Source organism: Pristiophorus japonicus, chromosome 19, assembly GCF_044704955.1.
Source record: "Pristiophorus japonicus isolate sPriJap1 chromosome 19, sPriJap1.hap1, whole genome shotgun sequence".
In the NCBI taxonomy this organism is placed as follows: Eukaryota; Metazoa; Chordata; class Chondrichthyes; family Pristiophoridae; genus Pristiophorus; species Pristiophorus japonicus.
The window spans coordinates 75,341,896-75,365,377 of record NC_091995.1 but is presented as its reverse complement, the minus strand read 5'-3'; the positions used below and the strand labels follow the sequence as shown (position 1 = coordinate 75,365,377).

Sequence of the window (23,482 nt, the reverse complement as noted above, 5' to 3'; positions counted from 1 at the left end):
ATCAAAAGGTTACAATGCAGTGGCTCAAGGTGACACATCACCATCCCAGGGCAGCTAGTGACGGGCAATAAATGCCCGCCTTGCCAGCGAAGGATATACTTGCCATCGAGGGAGTGCAACAAAGCTACACCAGAGTGATTCCAGGGTCGATGCAGGGAGGATGTTTCCTCTGGCTGGGGAGTCTAGAACCAGGGGTCACAGTCTCAGAATAAGGGGTCGGCCATTTAGGACTGAGATGAGGAGAAACTTCTTCACTCAAGAGGGCCAATTAGGGCTGAGATGAGAAATTTCTTCATTCAGAGGATGGTGAATCTTTGGAATTCTCTACCCCAGAGGGCTGTGGAAGCTCAGTCTTTGAGTATATTCAAGACAGAGATCGTTAGGTTTTTGGATATTAAGGGAATCAAGGGATATAGGGATAGTGCAGGAAAGTGGAGTTGAGGTAGATCAGCCATGATCTTATTGAATGGCGGAGCAGGCTCGAGGGGCCGAATGATCTACACCTGCTGCTAATTCTTATGTTCTTATGCGACGCCCACATCCCGGGAATCCCTACAATGCTCAACGCTGTGTTTTCATCATCAAGAGGGAGAGAGGAGCCTAGATGTGGGACACCCAGGGCGGACTGGAGCAGCGGCACTTATCTTGGAGATGAAACTGGGAGGGCCTGCAGATAAGTGAGCAACAGGGTGATAGACCATTTGCACAACCTTGGATGACTCAAATCAGGACAGTAGAGGAGGAGCAAGTCAGAGGCATTTCTGGGCCTATAGTACAACAAACTGCAGTTATATAGCGCCTTTATATACCACCGCAGGGAGCAGCACGTGCTGCTGCAGGAGGGCGACGGCTACGAAGCCAGGTCTCTGATTGCAGTGCGGGCAGGCACAGCAGGAGGGGCGAAGGAGCGGCAAGAGTCCGTAGTGGGAAGTGACCGGGGCCCAGGAGAGGCGTGAATCTGGGGCCCAGAAGAGGCAAGGGCCCAGGGGCAGCACGGGCCCAGCCCACACTGCGATATGTGTGTGCGCTCGGTCTGTGCAGCAGAGCTGGTCTCCAGTTAGTCTTGTTAATCCTTGCCACTGGACCAAGACCTAGCTCTGTCAAGCCCGAGTGGTGGCTGGTGTTCAACGGCCACCACACGTTAAAAAAATCCACACACAGGCATCTTCCATCCTTGAGGATGTAGTTCAGGATCTGGAATATTAGATCCTGCATTGAAACACCTGTGAACTCATCCTTTTTTGGCGTGGAAGCAAGTCATCCTCGATACAAGGGACTGCCTATGATGATCTCATAGAAACATATAAAATTCTGACGGGATTGGACAGGTTAGATGCAGGAAGAATGTTCCCGATGCTGGGGAAGTCCAGAACCAGGGTCACAGTCTAAGGATAAGGAGTAAGCTAATTTGGACCGAGATGAGGAGAAACTTCTTCACTCAGAGAATTGTGAACCTGTGGAATTCTCTACCATAAAAAGTTGTTGAGGCCAGTTCGTTAGATATATTCAAAAGAGAGTTAGATGTGACCCTTACGGCTATAGGGGTCAAGGGGTGTGGAGAGAAAGCAGGAATGGGGTACTGAAGTTGCATGATCAGCCATGATCATATTGAATGGTGGTGTAGGCTCGAAGGGCTGAATGGCCTGCTCCTGCACCTACTTTAGATGTTTCTATGATGATGATGATATAGCGCCTTTAACGTGAGCGTTATCAAACAAAATCAGACACCGAGCCACACAAGGAGAATTAGGACAGGTGATCAAAAACTTGGTCAAAGAGGTAGTTTTTAAGGAGGAGAGGCGGAGAGGTTTAGGGAGGGAGTTCCAGAGCTTTCGGGCCCAGGCAGCTGAAGGCACGGCCACCAATGGAGGAGCGATTATAATCAGGGATGCTCAAGAGGCCAGAATTAGAAGAACGCAAACACCCCGGGTCAGTGAGGAGGGGGGGGGAGCTGGAGGAGGTTACAGAGATGGGGAGGGGCGACGCCACGGAGGGATTTGAAGACAAGGATGAGAATTGTAAAGCAGCCATTCCTGCGTCCTGTAACTCATGGTGTGTCAAACAATACGCTGCTTTATAAAAGGGCAGGAACATCACACCATGCAAAGCACAATGAGCTGTTCATCTCCTGGTCTGAGGTGTGGGTTTCTTCAAGGCTACAAAGTCAAATTGCTAAAGAGACATTGGGTTCATACAGAGGTCATTAAAGTGACTGCTTCTATTGAGTAAATACTGGATGAACTCATCGATTTGATCGAGGTGTTCAAAATCATATGGGGTTTTGATAGAGTAAATAAGGAGAAATTGTTTCCACTGGGGGGAGGGGGGGGGGGGGGGTCATTAACCAGAGGTCACAGATTTAAGAAAATTGGCAAAAGAACCAGGAGGGGAGAGGAGAAGAATTTGTTTTTAATAAAACGCAGCGAGTTGTTGTGATCTGGAACGTGCTGCCTGAAAGGGCGATGGAAGCAGAATCAATAATAATTTTCAAAAGGAATTGGATAAATACTTGAAAGGAAAAAATTAGCAGGGCTGTGGGGACAGAGCAGGAGGGGAGGGGGCTGGGACTAATTTAGATCGCTCTTTCAAAGAGGCAGCACAGGCCCGATGGGCCGAATGGTCTCCTTCGGTGCTGTGTGAGTCCATGATAATGAAGTCAATTAACAGGCTACAGCCGCCCTGCCTCTGGTATTTTATAGTCCCACCAGTGCCAGGAACTGCTTTTAGTGCGAGGCCGAAATAGCTCGGTTAGGAGAGAGTTAGACCGAAGATCGAGATGTGACTGGTTCAATCCCGGGTTCCGGCAGATTTTATTAAACCGTCTGTGTGGCACAATGGGCGAGCGCGTTGAGTTATTGATCGAAAGGTTGGTGATTCAAACCCAGCCAGGGACTGCATTGTATTCATTTCTGTGCACGACTCACTTGTGTATAAAATGATGAGGGGCCTGGATAGAGTGGATAGGAAGGATCTATTTCCCTTGGCAGAGGGGTCCATAACCAGGGGGCATAGATTTAAAGTAATTGGTAGAAGGATTAGAGAGGATTTGAGGGGAACTATTTTCACCCAGAGGGTGGTGGGGGTCTGGAACTCACTGCCTGAGAGGTTGGTAGAGTCAGAAACCCTCAGAGCATTTTAAAAAGTACTTGGATGTGCACTTAAAGTGCCGTAAACTACAGGGCTACGGACCAAGAGCTGGAAAGTGGGATTAGGCCGGATAGCTCTTTGTCGGCCAACGCAGACACGATGGGCTGAAATGGCCTCCTTCCATGCTGTAAATTTCTATCATTCGCTGAGAGTTCCTCTGATTTTTTCCAAAGTGTGGCACAAATGGAGTGTGTCGAACATGAGGCCCACCGCTCCAGGCGAACCCCCAATGGGGGTTGCTCACTCTAACTCTACCTCTCTCTCTCACCCGCCACCATCGTCCCATGCCTGCTGCTTCCGGTTCTCTTGGAATCATTCTTTCTCTCTGCTTATTTGTCTCTCGCACTTTCTCGATCACTTCTTCTGTTATTCTAGGGCACTGGAAAAATGAGCTGACCAGGGTCAAAGGGCAGTGGGTCACAACACCTTACAGACTGCAGATAGCAGCTGATGGGGGGGGTGGCGGGGGGAGAAAGAGAACCAGGCTGGTATGTACCACTGGAGGGTGAATGATACCAGTCAGCGGAGGGAGCAGGCCAGTGTCAGAGAAAGACTTGTATTTATATAGCACACTTCACAACCCCAGGACATCCCAAACTGCTTCACAACCAATGAAGTATTGTTTGAAGTGTAGTCACTGTTGTAATGTAGGAAATGCAGCACCCAATTGCGCACAGCAAGCTCCCACAAACAGCAATGTGATAATGACCAGATAATCTGTTTTTGTTATGTTGATTGAGGGATAAATATTGGCCACGGGACACCGGGGATAATTCCCCTGCTCTTCTTTGAAATAGTGCCATGGGATCTTTGACATCCATCTGAGAGAGCAGACGGGGCTTGATTTAATGTCTCATCCGATAAGACAGTGCAGCGCTCCCTCAGCACTGCACTGGGAGTGTCAGCCCAAATTTATGTGCTGGGGGCTAAAATACCGCCCCCAAGATGGGAGCCTGTGGGGGGGGGGGGGGGGGGAGCAGAGGAAAGTTGAGGGGAGAAGGGGGCAGGAGATGGAGGGGAGAGTGGTGGAGGTGGAGGGCGGAGAAACCCAGGGCGGGGGACAGGAGGAGCCACATTGCAGCGGAGGTCTGGGGGGGCTAAGTGTGTTGGAGGGGCGGGCCTGGGGGCTCTGTGCCTCGGTGCGGGGAGTGTTCAGAGTGGGGTGGACGGGTTGACTGCGCAGATGGCAGTTGTTGTATGTGTTGTCATGATCTTGTTGAATGGCGGTGCAGGCTCGAAGGGCCGAATGGCCTACTCCTGCACCTATTTTCTATGTTTCTATAAGTCCCTGGAGTGGGACTTGAACCCACAACCTTCTGACTCAGAGGCAAGTGTGCTGCCCACTGAGCCACAGCTGATAGGAGGGGGCAGCGGCGGGGGGAGTAAGAGAACCAGGTTGGGATGTACTACTGGAGGGTGACCGAGAGCAGAAAGTGACCAGGGGAAAAAGGCCAATTGTGAAGGGGATGGCCCATAGCGCCACCTATCTTGCATAGAATGCACAGCACAGAAAAGGCCATTCGGTCTATGCTGGTGAACCCAGTACCTTCCGACTCCGAGGCAAGTGCTACCAAGTGACGCACGGCTGACACACCAATGTTTATGCTTCACACGAGCCTCCTCATCGCCCTCTTTATCTCGCCCGATCAATACATCCTTCTATTCCTTTCTCCCTCCTGTAGTAGTCCAGCTTCCCCTTAAATACATCGAAGCTGTTCACCTTAACCACTCCCTGTGGTAGCGAGTTCCACAGTCTCACCACTCTCGGGGCAAGAACTTTCGCCTGAATTCCCTATTGGTGGCTGTCTTATATTGGTGGCCCCTAGTTTTGGTCTCCAACTTGTAAGGGAGTCAAGGGATATGGGGAGCGCAGGAAAGTGGAGTTGAGATCAATGATCAGTCATCTCATTGAATGGCGGAGGCAGGCTCGAGGGGCCGAATGGCCTACTCCTGCTCCTATTCCTTATGTTATTATGTATGTTTGTAAATGCAAGCTGGAAGGGCCAGTATACGAGAGTTAAACCTCGCCCGTAACACATAGCCCAAGCACAGGACGTGCGCACTATTACGATATCTACAAAGCCCACTCACCTGTACCAGTCGCTTTAGGTGTGCGTTCTGCTGCATCAGTCGGGTCTTGTCCTCCTCCAGAGCAAAGATGTACTCCGCCGTTTGCTGCAGGATCGCTGCCTGTCAGGAGAGAGGTTTAAAAATGTTTCTGTTCCGAAAAAGGGTCAATTGTATAACTTCCTCTACAACAACTTGCATTTATACGGCGCCTTTAACGTAGTGTGATGTCCCACGGCACCTCACAGGAGTGTTGGCGGACTAAATTGGACACCGAGCCAGGCGAGGAGATGTTAGGACAGATGCTCGGTCAAAGAGGTAGGTTTTAAGGAGCGTCTTAAAGGAGGAGAAGCGGAGAGGTTTAGGGAGGGAGTTCCAGAGCTTGGGGCCCAGGCAGCTGAAGGCACGGCCACCGATGGTGGAGCGATTATAATCAGGGATGGGCAAGCGGCCAGAAATGGAGAACCACACTGCCATGGGGAGGCAGACTCAATCTTATCTTTCAGTAAGGAGTTGGGCGAGTAGGCCGGGCTACGGGGAAAGGGCGGGGGAGTGGGACTAGCTGAGAGTCGGCACGGGCTCGAAAGGCCGAATGGCCTCCTTCCGTGCTGTAACCGTTCTACGATTCAACGACACGACACGACACGCACCGAAAGCAGCCGGAGTCTTATAAAAAGGAGCGTATTGCACAAGCCTCCAATTAACAACAGGAAGAGCCTTTTGTTTGGCGGGAGGCAGGGCGCACGGTGAGTACAAAGGCTGGAAGGAAGGAAGGAAGCAGTCCGATGCCCAAGGTGCTAACGAACCTTGCTCAGTTTCTCCCCGTCAGTGTGAGGCAGCAGCACCTTCAGCGACTGGAACCCCGCGTTGATGCTTTGCATGCGTCGCCGCTCGTTACTGTTGGCGATTTCCCGTCGGATCCTCCGGTCGTGGTCCCGCTGGCTCTCCGGCGTCAACGGGATGTTGGAGAGGCTGCATTTCCAAAACGAGGGAGAGAGAGAGAGAGAGAGAGAGAGAGAACAGAAGTCAATCAGGGGGTCGGCCATTTAGGACGGAGAGGAGGAGAAACTTCTTCACTCAGAGGGTGGTAAATCTTTGCAACTCTCTACCCCAGAGGACTGTGGAGGCTCAGTCTTTGAGTACATTCATAAGAACATAAGAATTAGGAGCAGGAGTAGGCCATCTAGCCCCTCGAGCCTGCTCCGCCATTCAATAAGATCATGGCTGATCTGGTCGTGGACTCAGCTCCACTTACCCGCCCGCTCCCCGTAACCCTTAATTCCCTTATTGGTTAAAAATCTATCTATCTATCTGACAGACTTTTGGATATTAAGACAATCAAGGGTTATGGGGAACAGGCAGGGAAGTGGAGTTGAGCTCGAAGATCAGCCATGATCTTATTGAATGGCGGAGCAGGCTCGAGAGGCTGAACGACCCACTCCTGCTCCTAATTCTTATGTTCTTAACACACGCGGTGACAGGAGGCTAGAGACGAAACGAGCCATTTGCTCAGGTTTTCATTTCCATCCTTCTCCCTCATCACAAAACTGAGCAGCAGAGGGAATTAACCTTCCAATGATCCTCCCACCTCCAACCACCCCACTCCCCCACCACCCCCTCCCCCATAAATCGACAAGCTTTTAAATCCAAAACGTGGCATTGCCCAACGTGCGCCCATCTCCATCAATCTACTCTTCCCTCCTACTGTGCCCACTCTCAGTGACGGCCCCACAGGGCAGGCCCCATGGCCCCCGACCTGGGTTTCTCAATATAACCTCCCCGAGAAGGGGATTACTCTTCCAGACCTTCCTGTCCTCCCATCTAAAGAAAGACTTGCATTTATATAGCGCCTTTCATGTCCACCGGAAGTCTCAAAGCGTGTTTCAGCCAATGAAGTACTTTTCCAAGTGTCATTAGTCACTGTTGTAATGTGGGAAAATGCGGCAGCCAATTAGCACACAGCAAGCTCCCACAAACAGCAACGTGATAATGACCAGATAATCTGTTTTAGTGATGTCAATTGAGGGATAATTATTGGCCAGGACACCGGGGAGGACTCCCCTGCTCTTCTTCGAAATAGTGTCGTGGGATCTTTTACGTCCACCTGAGGGGGCAGACGGGGCCTCGGTTTAACGTCCCATCCGAAAGACGGCACCTCCGACAGTGCAGCACTCCCTCAGCCCTGCACTGGGAGTGTCAGCTTGGATTTTTGAGCTCAAGTTCCTGGAGTGGGACTTGAACCCACGACCTTCTGATTTGGGCAAGAGAGTGCTGCCCACTGAGCCACGGCTGACACTGCGGGCAGCCAGTTCCCAGCTTGACCAGATTAGCTCGTTACATACAACAACAAATTGCATTTATACGGCACATTTAACACAATCAAAGGCCCCCAAGGCGTATCACAGGAGCGGTTAGCAAATAAAACTTGACTCCGAGCGGCACAAGGAGATATCAGGACAGGTGACCAAGAGCTTGATCAAAGAGGTAGGCTTTAAGGAGCGTCTTAAAGGAGGAGAGAGGGATAGAGAGGCGGAGAGGTTTAGGGAGGGAACAGGTTGAAAATAGGTGCAAGAGCAGCATTTGTATGAAGAAATTAATTTCTCTTGCATTGGCACCCTCGATCTGAATGTGTTAATGACAGTAGCACCTACATAGATAAAAAGGCCGTCACACGTAGCTGAATGTTCCGGAGCTTGGGGCCTGGGCAGTGAACGTATGTGTGAATCAGCAGGGGGATCAGATCACGGAACTCCAAATCTCAACAATTACCAACATCGTGTCTTGATCTTCCTAACAGTGTGTTAAATTTTACTTTCACCAGTTTAACTGTATATCCTGTGTTCCTAGGTCCCTGGCTTAATAAAAATTTAGGTCAGCCAGTAACTCAGTGGGCCTTCGAGTCAGAAGGTCGTGGGTTCAAGTTCCCACTCCAGAGACTTGAGCACAAAAATCTAGGCTGACACTCCAGTGCAGTGCTGAGGGAGTGCTGCACTGTCGGAGGTGAGGTCTTTCAGATGAGACGTTAAACCGAGGCTCTCTCCGGTGGATGTAAAAAATCCCATGGCACTATTTCGAAGAAGAGCAGGGGAGTTATCCCCGGTGTCCTGGGCCAATATTTATCCCTCAACCAACATCACTGGAAACAGATTATCTGGTCATTATCATATTGCTGTTTGTGGGAGCTTGCTGTGCGCAAATTGGCTGCCCCATTTACCACATTACAACAGTGACTGCACTCCAAAAAGTACTTCGTTGGCTGTAAAGCGCTTAGAGACACATCTGGTGGTTGTGAAAGGCACTATATAAATGCAAGTCTTTTTACAGGGCTAAGGACCAGATCAAACACGATGGGCCGAATGGCTGCCTTCTGTGCTGTAAATTTTGCTGAATCTATGGCCTGTTTGTGTGTTGTACATTGTATGTTTTCTGCAGGGAGCACTTTGAGCTTTTGAGCACTGGGTGAAGTATTGGTGGTTACAGATCTGTCACTGCTGGTGGGAACAATTTAAGGCGATCATTAAGAGCATCAGACGAGATGCAGCTGACATATTTTCTACCGGTACCAATATTTAAAAAATAGATCCAGGGACAACACTGCCTGTGAACTGCACCCCACCCCCCCACCCCTCCTCGCGTCTCGTCTCCTCTCCTCTCCTCTCCTCTCCTCTCCTCTCCTCTCCTCTCCTCTCACAGCCCCCCCCTCCCCCTCCTCCTCCTCCTCCCCTCACTGCACATTTGATGCAAAAACGAAACCAGCATCTGGAGCAGCCCAAGTTGTTTATCAGCGAGCTCGGCTCACAGCATTCCCCATCCCCAGCTTGGCTCCAAGCCACGCTTCATTCTGGAGCCAGTCCAACGTTTGGAAAAGCAGGCATAGTCTCGAGCAGCCCACAGAGCATCCGCCCCAGGAGATCCCAGCAAACAAACCACCAGCTGTTCGCAGGGACTGAGCGGTCAGTGTGAGCACTGGGGCTGCAGGGACTGGGCGGTCAGTGTGGGCACTGGGGCCGCAGTGACTGGGTGGTCAGTGTGGGCACTGGACTGTCCACAGGGAGTGAGCAGTGGGTGTGAGCACTGGGGCCGCAGGGACTGAGCGGTCCGTGTGAGCACTGGGGCCGCAGGGACTGAGCGGTCAGTGTGAGCACTGGGGCCGCAGGGACTGGGCGGTCAGTGTGGGCACTGGGGCCGCAGTGACTGGGTGGTTAGTGTGGGCACTGGACTGTCCACAGGGAGTGAGCAGTGGGTGTGAGCACTGGGGCCGCAGGGACTGAGCGGTCAGTGTGAGCACTGGGGCCGCAGGGACTGAGCGGTCAGTGTGAGCACTGGGGCCGCAGGGACTGAGCGGTCAGTGTGAGCACTGGGGCCGCAGGGACTGAGCGGTCAGTGTGAGCACTGGGGCCGCAGGGACTGAGCGGTCAGTGTGAGCACTGGGGCCGCAGGGACTGAGCGGTCAGTGTGAGCACTGGGGCCGCAGGGACTGAGCGGTCAGTGTGAGCACTGGGGCCGCAGGGACTGAGCGGTCAGTGTGAGCACTGGGGCCGCAGGGACTGAGCGGTCAGTGTGAGCACTGGGGCCGCAGGGACTGAGCGGTCAGTGTGAGCACTGGGGCCGCAGGGACTGAGCGGTCAGTGTGAGCACTGGGGCCGCAGGGACTGAGCGGTCAGTGTGAGCACTGGGGCCGCAGGGACTGAGCGGTCAGTGTGAGCACTGGGGCCGCAGGGACTGAGCGGTCAGTGTGAGCACTGGGGCCGCAGGGACTGAGCGGTCAGTGTGAGCACTGGGGCCGCAGGGACTGAGCGGTCAGTGTGAGCACTGGGGCCGCAGAAGCATGGCTGTGCAAATCGTTCTGTGTTTGTCGAGCACAGCAATTAAATTTCAATCAAAATCAGTGTGTAAAATGATGAGGGGCCTGGATAGAGTGGATAGGACGGACCTATTTCCCTTAGCAGAGGGGTCAACAACCAGGGGGCACAGATTTAAAGTAATTGGGGGGAGGTTGAGAGGAAATTTGAGGAGAAATGTCTTTACCCAGAGCATGGTGGGGGTCTGGAACTCACTGCCTGACAGGGTGATAGAGGCAGAAACCTTCACCACATTTAAAAAATACTTGGATGTGCACCTGAAGAGCCGTAACCTACAGGGCTTACGGACCTAAAGCTGGAAAGTGGGATGAGGCTGGATAGCTCTTTGTCGGCCGGTGCGGACACGATGGGCCAAAATGGCCTCCTTCCACGCTGTAAATTTCTATAATTCTATGAAATCTTCTTCACTCTTCTCCTGAAAGCACCGACCCACGTTGGGGTTCACTTCCAGACTTGGGCTACTCCACCATTCTATTAGATCATGGCTGATCTTTATCTCAAGTCCATTTACTCGCTTTGGATCCAAATCCCTCGATACCTTTACCCAACAAAAAAATGTTGGCTCTCCATCTTGAAAGCTCCAAATGCTTTTCCAGATTTTCACTGCCCCTGGTGTGAAGAAGTGCTTCATAATTTCACCCTGGACTGCCTGGCTCCAACTTAAGATTGTGCCCCTTCGTTCTTGATTGCCCCATCAGAGGAAATAGTTTCTCGCTATCTACATTACAACAATGACTACACTCCAAAAGCTCCATTGGCTGTGAAGCGTTTTTGGGACGTCCGGTGGTCGCTATATAAATGCATGTCTTTCTTTCTTTTTACCCTATTGAATCCTTTTGTCATTTTAAACAGCTCAATTAGATCACCACTCAATCGAGTAAACACAGTTAGGTAACTGCCCTAAATGAACCCTCTAAGCTCCAAGTGTCATTTTGATATCACTCCCCACCCCCCCCCCGCCGCCCCCCCCCCCCCCCCCCCCCCCCGGCGCCAGAACTGAACGGGGTGCTCCATTTGGGCCTGTCCAAGGCTCGACACGACCAGTATTGACGGGCTATTCGAACGTGTAGTCGTCACATTGTCAACATGCTTCGGAGCCACATTAAAAAAAAGGCTTGCATTTTATAGCGTCTTTCACACCCTCAGAGCATCTTTACAGTACGTTTTGGAGTGTAGTCACTGCTGTAATGTGGGAAACACGGCGGCCAATTTGTGCACAGCAAGCTCCCACAAACAGCGCCGTGATAATGACCAGATAATCTGTTTTTATGTTATGTGGATTGAGGGATAAATATTGGCCCAGGACACCGGGGAATAACTCCCCCATGCTCTTCTTCGAAATAGTGTCATAGGATCGTTTACGTCCAGCTGAGAGAGCAGACGGGGCCTTGATTTAACGTCTCATCCGAAAGACGGCACCTCAGACAGGTGCAGCACTCCCTCAGCATTGCACTGGAGTGTTGGCCTAGATTTTTGTGTTCAAGTCTCTGGAGCGGGACTCGAATCCACAACCTTCTGACTCAGAGGCGAGAGTGCTGCCCACTGAGCCACAGCTGACATAGATCAGTATGGTCCCACATTCGATGGCCCATTCTATGGTGAGTTATCTAGGGCGGCAGTAAGGGCCCGACAATGGATCTCATAGAAACATAGAAAATAGGTGCAGGAGTAGGCCATTCAGCCCTTCGAGCCTGCACCACCATTCAATATGATCATGGCTGATCATGCAACTTCAGTACCCCATACCACTTGATCCCTTTAGCTGAACTGGCCTCAACAACACTCTGTGGTAGAGAATTCCACAGGTTCACAATTCTCTGAGTGAAGAAATTTCTCCTCATCTTGGTCCTAAATGGCTTACCCCTTATCCTTAGACTCCTGGTTGTCGGGGAAAAGAATGGGAAAGATCAACCTAGGTTCCTGCTCTTAATGACTAACCAGTGATACGTGGCCTTTGCAGAGGAGCATCACGCTTGACTATGATATCCCCTATGGCTGAATACTCTGCTGACAGTGTCTAGGTTGGAGCTTGGGAATAGCCACGTACACAGGGGCACTGAAAAGATTCTAACACCCAGGGGACGACCCTCCAGAATGAGTCACCACCCTTGGGAAATGAGGGGGGGGGGGAAAAGGAGGATTAAAATGGGAAAATTCCCAAGGTGTGGCTACAGTATAATCCCTCTCCAATTCTTTATAATCTGATTGGAAAGTTTTTTTTAACACTTGGAAAATATCCAAAGTCGCAGAGTTGGAGACAGTTTAAGGTAATTGGTTAAAAAAAAAATCATAGACTGGTTACAGCACAGAAGGCGGCCATTCGGCCCGTCGAGCCTGCGCCGGCTCTCTGCAAGAGCACCTCAGCCAGTCCCACTCCCCCTGCCCTCTCCCCGTAGCCCCGCAGGTACTTATCCAATTCACTTTTGAAAGCCACGATTGAGTCTGCCTCCACCACCCTCTCAGGCAGCGCATTCCAGATCCTAACCACTTGCTGCGTAGAAACGTTTTTCCTCATGTTGCCTTTAGTTCTTTTGCCAATCGCCTTAAATTTGTGTCCTCTGGTTCTCGGCCCTTCCGCCAATGGGAACAGTTTCTACTCTGTCCAGCCCCCTCGTGATTTTGAGCACCTCGATCAAATCCCCTCTCAACTTTCTCAGCTCGAAGGAGAACCACCCCAGCTTCTCCAGTCTATCCACGCAAGAACCAGGGTGCAACATGAGGAAAAAGCTTTTAGTTGTTGGGAGTCTGGAACGGGTCGCCTGAAAGGGCGGTGGAAGCAGATCCAATAATAACTTTCAAAAGCAGAACTGGATAAATTTGCAGAGCGGTGGGGAAAGAGCAGGGGGGAGTGGGACTAATTGGATCGTTCTTTCAGAGAGCCAGCAAAGGCACGATGGGCCGAATGGCCTCCATCTGTGCTGTCTCATTCTGTGAATTTCATGCAAGAACAACAATGTAATAATCTCTTTTTCCTTCTTCTTAGGTGGTCCCTCGAATCGAGGATGACTTGCTTTCAAGCCAAAAAGGGCAGAGTTCAATGAGTTCACAGGTGTTTCAATGAGGGACCCAATAGTCCAGATCCCGAACTGCATATTGAAGGGTGGAAGATGCCTGTGCGTGGATTTCTTTAACATGCGGTGACAAACGTTGTATTAAGAACTTATTTGTTGGTGGAATCAACTACTGGGAGGGATGGGGTAAGTGTGAAAACTTGAGGCGCTAACGCAAGATCCTGCTGATCCCCTGGGAGGACAGACGCACCAACATCAGTGTCCTCGTCCAGGCTAACGTCGACAGTATTGAAGCACTGACCACACTCGATCAGCTTCGCTGGACAGGCCACATAGTTCGCATGACAGACACGAGGCTCCCTAAGCAAATGTTTTATGCGGAGCTCCTTCATGGTAAACGAGCCAAAAGTGGGTAGCGGAAACGTTACAAGGACACCCTTAAAGCCTCCCTGGTAAAGTGCGACATCACCACTGACACCCGAGAGACCCTGGTCGAAGGCCGCCTGAGGTGGAGAAAGTGCATCCGGGAGGGCGTTGAGCTCTTTGAGTCTCGACGCAAAGAGCATGAAGAGGTCAAGCGCAGGCAGCGGAAGGAGCGCGCGGCAAACCAGCCCCACCCACCCCTTCCCTCGACGAATGTCTATCCCACCTGTGACAGGGTCTGTGGCTCTCATATCGGACTGTTCAGCCACCAGAGAACTCACTTTTGGAGTGAAAGCAAGTCTACTTCGATTCCGAGGGACTGCCTACGACAATGATGATAAAAGTGCTGAAAATCATGGAGGGGTTTAGATAAGAGAAACTGTTTCCAGTGAAAAAAATTGCAGGAATATGGGGCGAGCGGGACGAACTAGATAGCTCTGCAGAAGAGCTAGCGCAGACTCGATGGGCCGAATGGCCTTCCCCTGTGCTGTGGTTCTGAGTGTAAACACAACCAAGTGTTCCCAGGCACACACACACAGTTCACGCCCCCTTGCATTGCTGCCCATCACAATCAGACTACGGCTGGAACAGCCAATCGCATTGGCCAACAGTCTAGTCAATTTCAGCCCCATTCATAAATTTCACTCTTGTGTCCCCCTCCAAAACTTCTTCAATGAGTTCCTGTGCCTGGGAGACTGTTGGAAATAGGATTGTAGTCGACGAATTCCAGTTACACATTAAAAAAAGAAGAAAACTATAGAGTTTCTTGCGTCTCTTTAACATTCTTACAGTATCTTTTCAAAAATTCATATTCATAATAAATACATTAAAAATCTTAAGGGAGATGAGAGGGATATACACGTCGTTATATATTATTTTAAATACCATTTTATGGAGCCAGTAGTCAAGTTTCTAAAAAATCCTTGGAAAAAAAAACAAGTCTGGTAATTATATGTGTTTCTCATAAGCACTATTTGATTTGTTTTTTAGCTTAAAATTAAACGCACAGTTGCATTTCAACACCTCTTCCCTCTCAAAACATAAAATGCAAGTTGAGGGGGAGTTTAGAGAGCGATATATTAAGTTTAAGGGGCTATGCAATGGTTGTGCCCGCTTTCCCTCCGCGCTGGCAAAGCCTCGGCCACATGGAAACAGCGGCACTGGGATTCGGAATGGAAATAATGGGGGGAGGGGGAGGAAGGGAAACGAGAAATCCATTTTATAATTTTTTTTTAAAAAAGCATCAACATAAACTCCACCGTGCAGCGTACATTCCGCGCAGAGCAGGGACCCAGCCAAACATGAACACATTCCCCCCCCCCCCCTCCCCCCAATTCCTCCAGGGGCGCGGGGCAGGTAAAAAGGAGAAATGCAATGAGGTTTATTTCAGACAAGATTTTTAAAAAGAAAATGCCTCTTTGCATGGAGCTAGCACGCAGTTCCCACTATCAGAGCAACAACAGCAGCAGCAGCAGCAACACAGCTTGGCTTTCCCCCTTACATCAGAGGCGCACCCCCCCCCAAAAAAAGCATTATTTTCCAAATTGCAAACAAAATAAAAAGGGAAAGACAGAGAGAAGGGAGAAAATGCAACTTTTGCTTGCTTGTAACAATCAACACGCATTTGCAAAAAAAAGTGGGAGGGTCCATATTGCAAAACAAATAAGAGAGAGAGAGAGAGAGAGGGGCGGCCATGATCTGCTGGGCAAAAGAGAGGAAGAATAATGTAATGTGCAAAAGAAATAGGGAGGCGGGGGTTCCCCCGTGGAACGTTGCTACATTGTACAAGGTTCTAAAGTTTGCAACAATCGCTGGGAGATTCCAAAATGGAACGTTTGGTGATCCCAGCCCCACGTGGTCCGCTGTGTTTGCAATTTGCATCCTGCAGCCTCCCATTGATGTTGGGCTCCCCTCTCCCTGCCAATAAAAGGTGCAAATAAATCTCTGGCCATTGCATTTGGCTTTGAGAGAGGCTTGCCCCCTGTTCTGTGATCATCTCTGTTGCATTGCACTTGTGCAAAGGGGTTTAAATGCCCCTTCTCTCTCTCTGCTCTTTTTCTCCATTGATACATTGTCTCGTGAAATAAACAAACTCATACACACCTACACAAGCCTCCAATCACTTCCTTCTCTGCCTTGCGGAATTCTTGTAGTGTTTTCTGCCCCGCGTAATAAGCCATCGGTTCCTGGTGGGTTTCAGCCTCCCGCCCCAAGTTTTCAAAAAGCTCTTGTTTGCAGACTGGCGTGCTTTTTTTGCATCTGTATATATTTTTTTTTTAATTAAAAAAAGAGGGCAGGAGGTTTGGAGTTGTAGTAAAAACATTCAGCAATGGCGGGAAACAGCTGGGGCCTCGTGGTCAGCTGGAGCCGCAGCACCGCTTTCTGCCTCCGCACGGGCTGGCGGCCGGCGGGTCCTAGCGCCCGCCGCACACACAATCACACACACACTCACTCACCCCAGCCAGCCCCTCCCACCGTCACATGCTGCCTCCCATTGATGTTGGGGGCTCCCCTCTCGCTGCCAATAAAGGTGCACATAAATCTCTGGCCATTGCATTTGGCTTTTAGAGAGCATTGCCCGCTGCTTTGTGACCATCTCTGTTGAAATTCCACTTGTGCAAAGGGGTTTAAATGTCCCCTTCTCTCTCCCTACTGATACAGACTGCATCCTCCCACCATCACTTTGCAGGTTCGCGCGTGATTTGCGGATGGGGCAGTCCAAACGGATATGGTCATGCAATGAAGCTCGTGCGCCAGTATCAACCACACCAACTTGTATTTATATAAGAAGGAAAGACTTACATTTCTATAGCGCCTTTCGCGACTGCCGGGTTGTCCCAACGTGCTTTACAGCCAATGAAGTACTTTTGGAGTGTAGTCACTTGTTGTGATGTGGGAAACGCGGCAGCCACTTTGCGCACAGCAAGCTCCCACAAACAGCAATATGATAACGACCAGATAATCTGTTTTAGTGACCCTTCAGGATCTGGAATATTAGGTCCTTCATTGAAACACCTGTGAACTCATCCCTGTTTGAGTGGAAGCAAGTCATCCTCGCTTCGAGGAACCGCCTGACCTGAAAATCTGTTTTTTTTTAACGTATTGACTGAGGCATAAATATCAGCCAGGACATCAGGGATAACTCTGCTGAAATAGTGTCATGGGATCTTTTACTTGAAAGCAGACAGGGCCTTGGTTTAACATCTCATCTGAAAGACAATGCAGCACTCCACTGGAGTGTCAGCCTAGATTTTTTGGTGCTTCAGTCCCTGGAGTGGGACTTGAACCCACAACCTTCTGACTCAGAGGCAAAGGTGCTACTCACTGAGCCACAGCTAACACTTCACAGGAGTATTATGACATTTTAAAAAAGGAGTTTAGTTAGTTTTGTCAGCCTCGCCTCTGAGTCAGACGGCTGTGGGTTCAAGTCCCACTCCAGAGACTTGAGTATATAAATCTAGGCTGACACTCCAGTGCAGTGCTGAGGGATTGCTGCACTGTCGGAGGTGCCGTTTTTCAGATGCGACGTTAAACCGAGGCCCCGTCTGCTCTCTCAGGTGGATATAAAAGATCCCTTGGCACTATTTCGAAGAAGAGCAGGGGAGTTATCCCTCAATCAACATCACTAAAAAACAGATTGTCTGGTCATTATCACATTGCTGTTTGTGGGAGCTTGCTGTGTGCAAATTGGCTGCCGCATTTCCCACATTACAACAGTGACTACAAAAGTACTTCATTGGCTGTAAACCGCTTTGGGACATCCTGAGGTTGTGAAAGGCGCTATAGAAATACAAGTCTTTTCACACTTTCAAGTTTCCCATCGGGGATTTTAACAACCCTCTGTGTGAAGGCATTTCTCCTCATTACCCCTCTAGTGCTTTTTCCAATTATTTTAAATCTATGACCTCTGGTTAATGACCCACTTGCCAGAGGGAACTGTTTCTCCTGACTTGCTCTGTCAAACCCCCTCATAATTTCGATCACCTCTCTTTGATCTCCCCTTAACCTTCTCTGCTCCAAGGAGAACAACTCCAGCTTCTCCAGACTCTCCATGTCACTGAAGTCCCTCATCCCTGATATCAGCCTGGTAAACCTCCTGTATGGCTCAGGGGCATGGACCATATACAGTAGACACCTCAAATCGCTGGAGAAATACCAGAGCACAGTCAATGCAGAGGCGATTTACACTAAAGGCTTGGGGGAGAGTGATGTTATGTATCCTACATGGCTACTGTTGGTACTATCACAAGGTGTGCCACCAGAGGGCACCGCATTGGGAGACTTGCAGGTTACCGGTACAGGTGTGCCTGGCCTAGTATAAAAGGCAGGCCACCAGGTGTGATCCTCACTCTTGAGTTATCATAAAAGATCTAAGGTCACTACAGTTCAAGTACAACACATTGCCTTTGTGGAGTCATTATCAGAGCATTTAAAGCCATAACAGGGTGATGGGTGAGCGGGACTTGGTGCGAGTTAGGACACAGGCAGCCGAGTTTAGGATGACCTGAAGTTTATAGGAGGTAAAACGTGGGAGGCCACGTTCTTGTTGGAACTTGTTGTTCCATACTCCCCGAGGGCCTTCAGCTGTGGATATTGATCAAACCGGGATAAGGTACTGTTTCCCTGACATTTGTACTTTTCCAATGAAAGAAGACGAGGGAATAACGACGAGTGCATTTGTATACAACGTCTTTTCAATCAAAATATCTCAAACGTGCTTTACACACAATTAGTTACTTCTAAGGTAACGTTTCACAGCCAAACTCTGCACTTACCACCCCCAGGCCTGAGGTGAGTGAGCAGTGTTGGGGGAGGAAGGGACAGGGAGACGAGCGACATGAAGGCACACAGGACGCTGGCTGAGCCTCTCCTCCCCGAACCACTGCAACACCTGCGGCTAGTTACCAACCTCGATTGGACAGCACTGGTTAAAGGAATACAATTGCCAGCAAATGTTAATCATTTATCTGGGTTATTCCATATTTTCCTGTTACTTCCGCTGCCTTGTTGTTTCGATATTCTGTCCTCATTACTTTTGACTCCCCTATTATTTTAAAGCACAGTCAACAAGCTCCCTGTTGGAGTGGAACTCAACTAAAGAACCAATGGGAACCTAGTCAACTTTCGCTGGCTCCAGGCCAGGTCCAAGATGTCATGTATGTACATTCTGTTTGTAGCCACCAGATGGCGTTATTGTTGGAGGCCTCTGAGCAGCGCGCACATGGTGTTGCTCAGGTATAAAAGGCCAGCCATTTTGAGAGTCAGGCACTTTGAGCTGTAATAAAGCAGAAGCAAGGTTGTACCTTGCTTAGTTAAACAGTACTTAGTTTGAACCTTTATTGCCTACATAACATTTGACGACGAGAATACAAGAATCTTTGTTTGCAAAATGAGCACGATTGGATTTTTAGAGCGATTCGTGGAGGGCGAAGATTGGGCAGACTTTGTGAGCCGTTTGAACCGGTACTTCGTGGCCAACAAAATGAAGGGGGTCGACGATGCAGATCGGCGCGGGGCCGTGTTCCTCACTGTGTGCGGTTCAAAGATCTACGGTCTGATAAAGAATCTACTCATGCCGAGTGATCCAACAGAGAAAACGTACGAGGAGTTGTGTACATTGGTACGGGAGCGCCTCAAGCCAGACAACGGCATCATCATCTCGAGATACGGGTTTTATACACACGTTCGATCGGAGGGCCAGACCGCGGCGGAATTCGTTGCCGACCTGAGACGTCTAGTGGGACCGTGCGAGTTCGGGACGGTGTTGGCAGACATGCTGCGGGACTTCTTCGTTATCGGTATCAACCACGAGGTGATCCTGCGCAAACTTCTGGCGGTGGAGGAGTTGGATTTAGAAAGGGCCATCCAGATCGCTCAATCATTGTATGACGACGGACAGGAGTCTAAAGCAAATAGCGGTGAGGAACCGAACCCCGGCAAGTGCTGTAGAGCGGCACACGGCAGGGCCTATCCGGCTACGTTCGCGAAGCCTGTGGCTGCCCAAAGTCCGCCAGCGGCAATGTATCCGACTTCTCCGTGTTGGCGTTGTGGGGAAATCATCGGCACCAGCAGTGCCGATTTAAGCAATATAGTTACAAAGGCTGTCTGAGAGTGTCGCAAGCGAGCTGCGACACACCACGTGGAGGATGAGAGTCAGACTAGCGCGGATCCGGACACGCAATCCGAGATGCCAGAGGAGGAAGTGTATGGAATGTACTCTTTCATAGAAACATAGTAAAATAGAAACATAGAAAGTAGGTGCAGGAATAGGACATTCGGCCCTTCGAGCCTGCACCACCATTTAATATGATCATGGCTGATCATGCAACTTCAGTATCCCATTCCTGCTTTCTCTCCATATCCCATGATTCCTTTAGCCGTAAGGTCCACATCTAACTCCCTTTTGAATATATCTAACGAACTGGCCTCAACAACTTTCTGCGGTAGAGAATTCCACAGGTTCACAATTCTCTGAGTGAAGAAGTTTCTCCTCATCTCGGTCCTATATGGCTTACCCCTTATCCTTAGACTGTGACCCCCAGTTCTGGATTTCCCCAACATCGGGAACATTCTTCCTGCATCTAACCTGTCCAATCCCGTCAGAATTTTAAATGTTTCTATGAGATTCCCTCTTATTCTTCTAATTCCAGTGAATATAAACCAAGTCGATCCAGTCTTTCTTCAAATGTCAGTCCTGCCATCCCGGGTATCAGTCTGGTGAACCTTCGCTGCACTCCTTCAATAGCAAGAATGTCCTTCCTAAGATTAGGAGACCAAAACTGCACACAATACTCAAGGTGAGGTCTCACCAATGCCCTGTACAACTGCAGTAAGACCTCCCTGCTCCTATACTCAAATCCCCTCGCTATGAAGGCCAGCATGCCATTTGCCTTCTTTACTGCCTGCTGTACCTGCATGCCTACCTTCAATGACTGATGTACCATGACACCCAGGTCTCGTTGCACCTCCCCTTTTACTAATCTGTCACCATTCAGATAATAATCTACCTTCCTGTTTTTGCAACCAAAGTGGATACCCTCACACTTATCCACATTATACTGCATCTGCCATGTATTTGTCCACGCACCTAACCTGTCCAAGTCCTCCTCACAGCTCATACTGCCACCCAGCTTAGTGTCATCTGCAAACTTGGAGATATTACATTCAATTCCTTCGTCTAAATCATTAATGTATATTGTAAATAGCTGGGGTCCCAGCACTGAACCCTGCGGCACCCCACTAGTCACTGCCTGCCATTCTGAAAAGGACCCGTTTATTCCCACTCTTTGCTTCCTGTCTGCCAACCAGTTCTCTATCCACGTCAATACATTACCCCCAATACCATGTGCCTTAATTTTGCACACTAATCTCTTGTGTGGGACCTTGTCAAAAGCCTTTTGAAAGTCCAAATACATCACATCCACTGGTTCTCCCTTATCCACTCTACTAGTTACATCCTCAAAAAATTCTGGAAGATTTGTCAAGCATGATTTCCCTTTCATAAATTCTTGCTGACTTGGACCGATCCTGTCACTGCTTTCCAAATTCGCTGCTATTACATCTTTAATAATTGATTCCAGCATTTTCCCCACTATTGATGTCAGGCTGACCGGTCTATAATTCCCTGTTTTCTCTCCCTCTCCTTTTTTAAAAAGTGGGGTTACATTAGCTACCCTCCAATCCATAGGAACTGATCCAGAGTCCATGGAATTTTGGAAAATGACCACCAATGCATCCACTATTTCTAGAGCCACTTCCTTAAGTACTCTGGGATGCAGACTATCAGGCGCTGGGGATTTATCGGCCTTCAGTCACTTCAATTTCCCTAACACAATTTCCCGACTAATAAGGATTTCCCTCAGTTCCCCCTTCTCGCTAGACCCTCAGTCCCCTAGTAACCAAGAATAAACCAATTTTGATTAATGTGAAGTTTAAATACCGGTATCGATGGAACTGAACACAAGGGCGAATCAATCGATCATGAACGAGAGGGCATTTTATAAGCAGTGGGATATTAAGACTGTGAGGCCCAGGCTGAGCCCCATTAAAGCCAAGCTGTGCATGTACACCAAAGAACTGATAAAGGTGATTGGCAGTGCACAAATTAACATGTCATATAACAGTGTGGTTCACGAGTTACCGCTGTGGATTGTTCCAGGCAATGGCCCAGTGCTGCTCGGCAGGAGCTGGTTGGAGAAAATCAGATGCGACTGGAACGACATAAAGGCGTTGTCGTCGGAGGAAGATACATGTACCCAAGTATTGAGCAAGTTCCCCTCGCTGTTCGAACCGGATATCGGCAACTTTACGGGAGCCAAGGTGCAGATCCACGTAGACTCAGATGCAAGACCCATCCATCATAAAGCTCGGGCGGTGCCGTATATGATGAGGGAGAAGGTCGAAATTGAACTGGACAGACTCCAGCGTGAAGGGATCATATCACCGGTTGAATTTAATGAATGGGCCAGCCCCCTTGTTCCTGTGCTGAAAAGTGATGGCACAGTCAGAATCTGTGGCGACTACAAGGCTACGATCAACAGGGTTTCGAAACAAGATCAGTACCCGTTACCGAAGGCCGATGACTTGTTTGCGGCACTAGCCGGAGGGAAGTTGTTCACAAAACTGGAATTGACGTCCGCCTACATGACACAGGAGTTGGTCGAGATGTCGAAGAGACTTATGTGCATTAACACGCAAAAAAGGACTGTTTATTTACCACAGGTGCCCTTTTGAAATTCGCTCGGCTGCAGCAATATTCCAGAGGAATATGGAAAGTCTACTGAAGTCTGTTCCCAGAACTGTCGTGTTCCAAGATGACATCCTGATCACTGGTAGTGATTCCAAGGAACATCTGAACAACCTGGAAGAGGTTCGATTGCGTTTGGATAGAGTGGGACTCAGACTGAAACGCTCGACGTGCGTCTTCATGGCACCGGAGGTCGAATTCCTCGGGAGGAAAATCGCCGCTGATGGCATCAGACCTACTGACGTGAAAACCAAGGTCATCAAGAATGCACCCAAGCCGCAGAATGTGATGGAGCTGCGTTCGTTCCTGGGTCTACTCAACTACTTTGGTAACTTCCTACCTAATTTGAGCATCTTACTAGAACCACTGCACATGTTATTGAGAAAAGGCGACAACTGGGTGTGGGGCACATCGCAAGACAGAGTTTTCGAGAAAGCCACCAATCTGCTTCGCTCGAACAAGTTGCTGGTACATTATGACCCATGTAAACGTTTAGTTTTGGCCTGTGATGCATCGTCATATGGAATTGGTTGCGTATTCCAACAAGCCAATGAGTCGGGGAAACTTCAACCTGTCGCGTATGCATCCAAAAGTTTGTCTAAAGTGGAAAGAGCCTACAGCATGGTAGAAAAAGAAGCTTTAGCGTGTGTGCATGGTGTTAAAAAGGTGCATCAATACCTGTTCGGTCTGAGGTACGAATTAGAGACTGATCACAAGCCGCTCATTTCATTGTTTTCCGAGAGCAAAGGTATCAATACCAACGCTTCATCCAGCATCCAAAGGTGGGCGCTGACATTATCTGCCTCTGATTGTCATTCACCACAGACCTGGCACAGAGAATTGTGCCGATGCTTTGAGCCGGTTGCCGTCGTCCACACCGGAGGTGGAAACGCCACAACCGGCAGATCTAATGTTAGTTATGGATGCTTTTGAGAGAGAAGGAACCCCTGTCATGGCTCAACAAGTTAAGACCCGGACCAGCCAGGACCCGATATTATCGGTGGTAAAGGGTTGCATCCTCAAAGGGGATTGGGCTGCCATACCTAAGCAAATGAGCGAGGAGGCCAAACTGTGCATTCGTCACAAGGACGAACTGTCTATTCAAGCAGATTGCATATTGTGGGGCAATTGCGTTATAATGCCCAAGAAAGGGAGAGAGAAGTTTGTGCGTGAGTTACACAGCACTCAATCTGGTATAGTGATGATGAAGGCCATCGCCAGGTCCC

General features: G+C 49.5%; 1 protein-coding gene across 3 annotated transcripts in view; it reads right to left on the bottom strand.

The window, feature by feature from the left end:
- Nucleotides 1-23,482, bottom strand: part of LOC139229956 (transcription factor AP-4-like) — a 60,660-nt gene that overhangs the window by 31,779 nt on the left and 5,399 nt on the right. For 2 of the 3 annotated variants that reach the window (XM_070861631.1, XM_070861634.1), the window contains exons 1-3: nt 15,614-15,850; nt 6,021-6,186; nt 5,239-5,337 (exon numbers count right to left, since the gene is read on the bottom strand). In XM_070861631.1, coding sequence (XP_070717732.1) covers nt 5,239-5,337; nt 6,021-6,186; nt 15,614-15,690 — 342 coding nt within the window. In that variant the 5' untranslated portion in view covers nt 15,691-15,850. Of the gene's footprint in view, nt 1-5,238; nt 5,338-6,020; nt 6,187-15,613; nt 15,851-23,482 lie in introns of those variants that run through there. The other variant, XM_070861633.1, reaches the window with a different exon arrangement.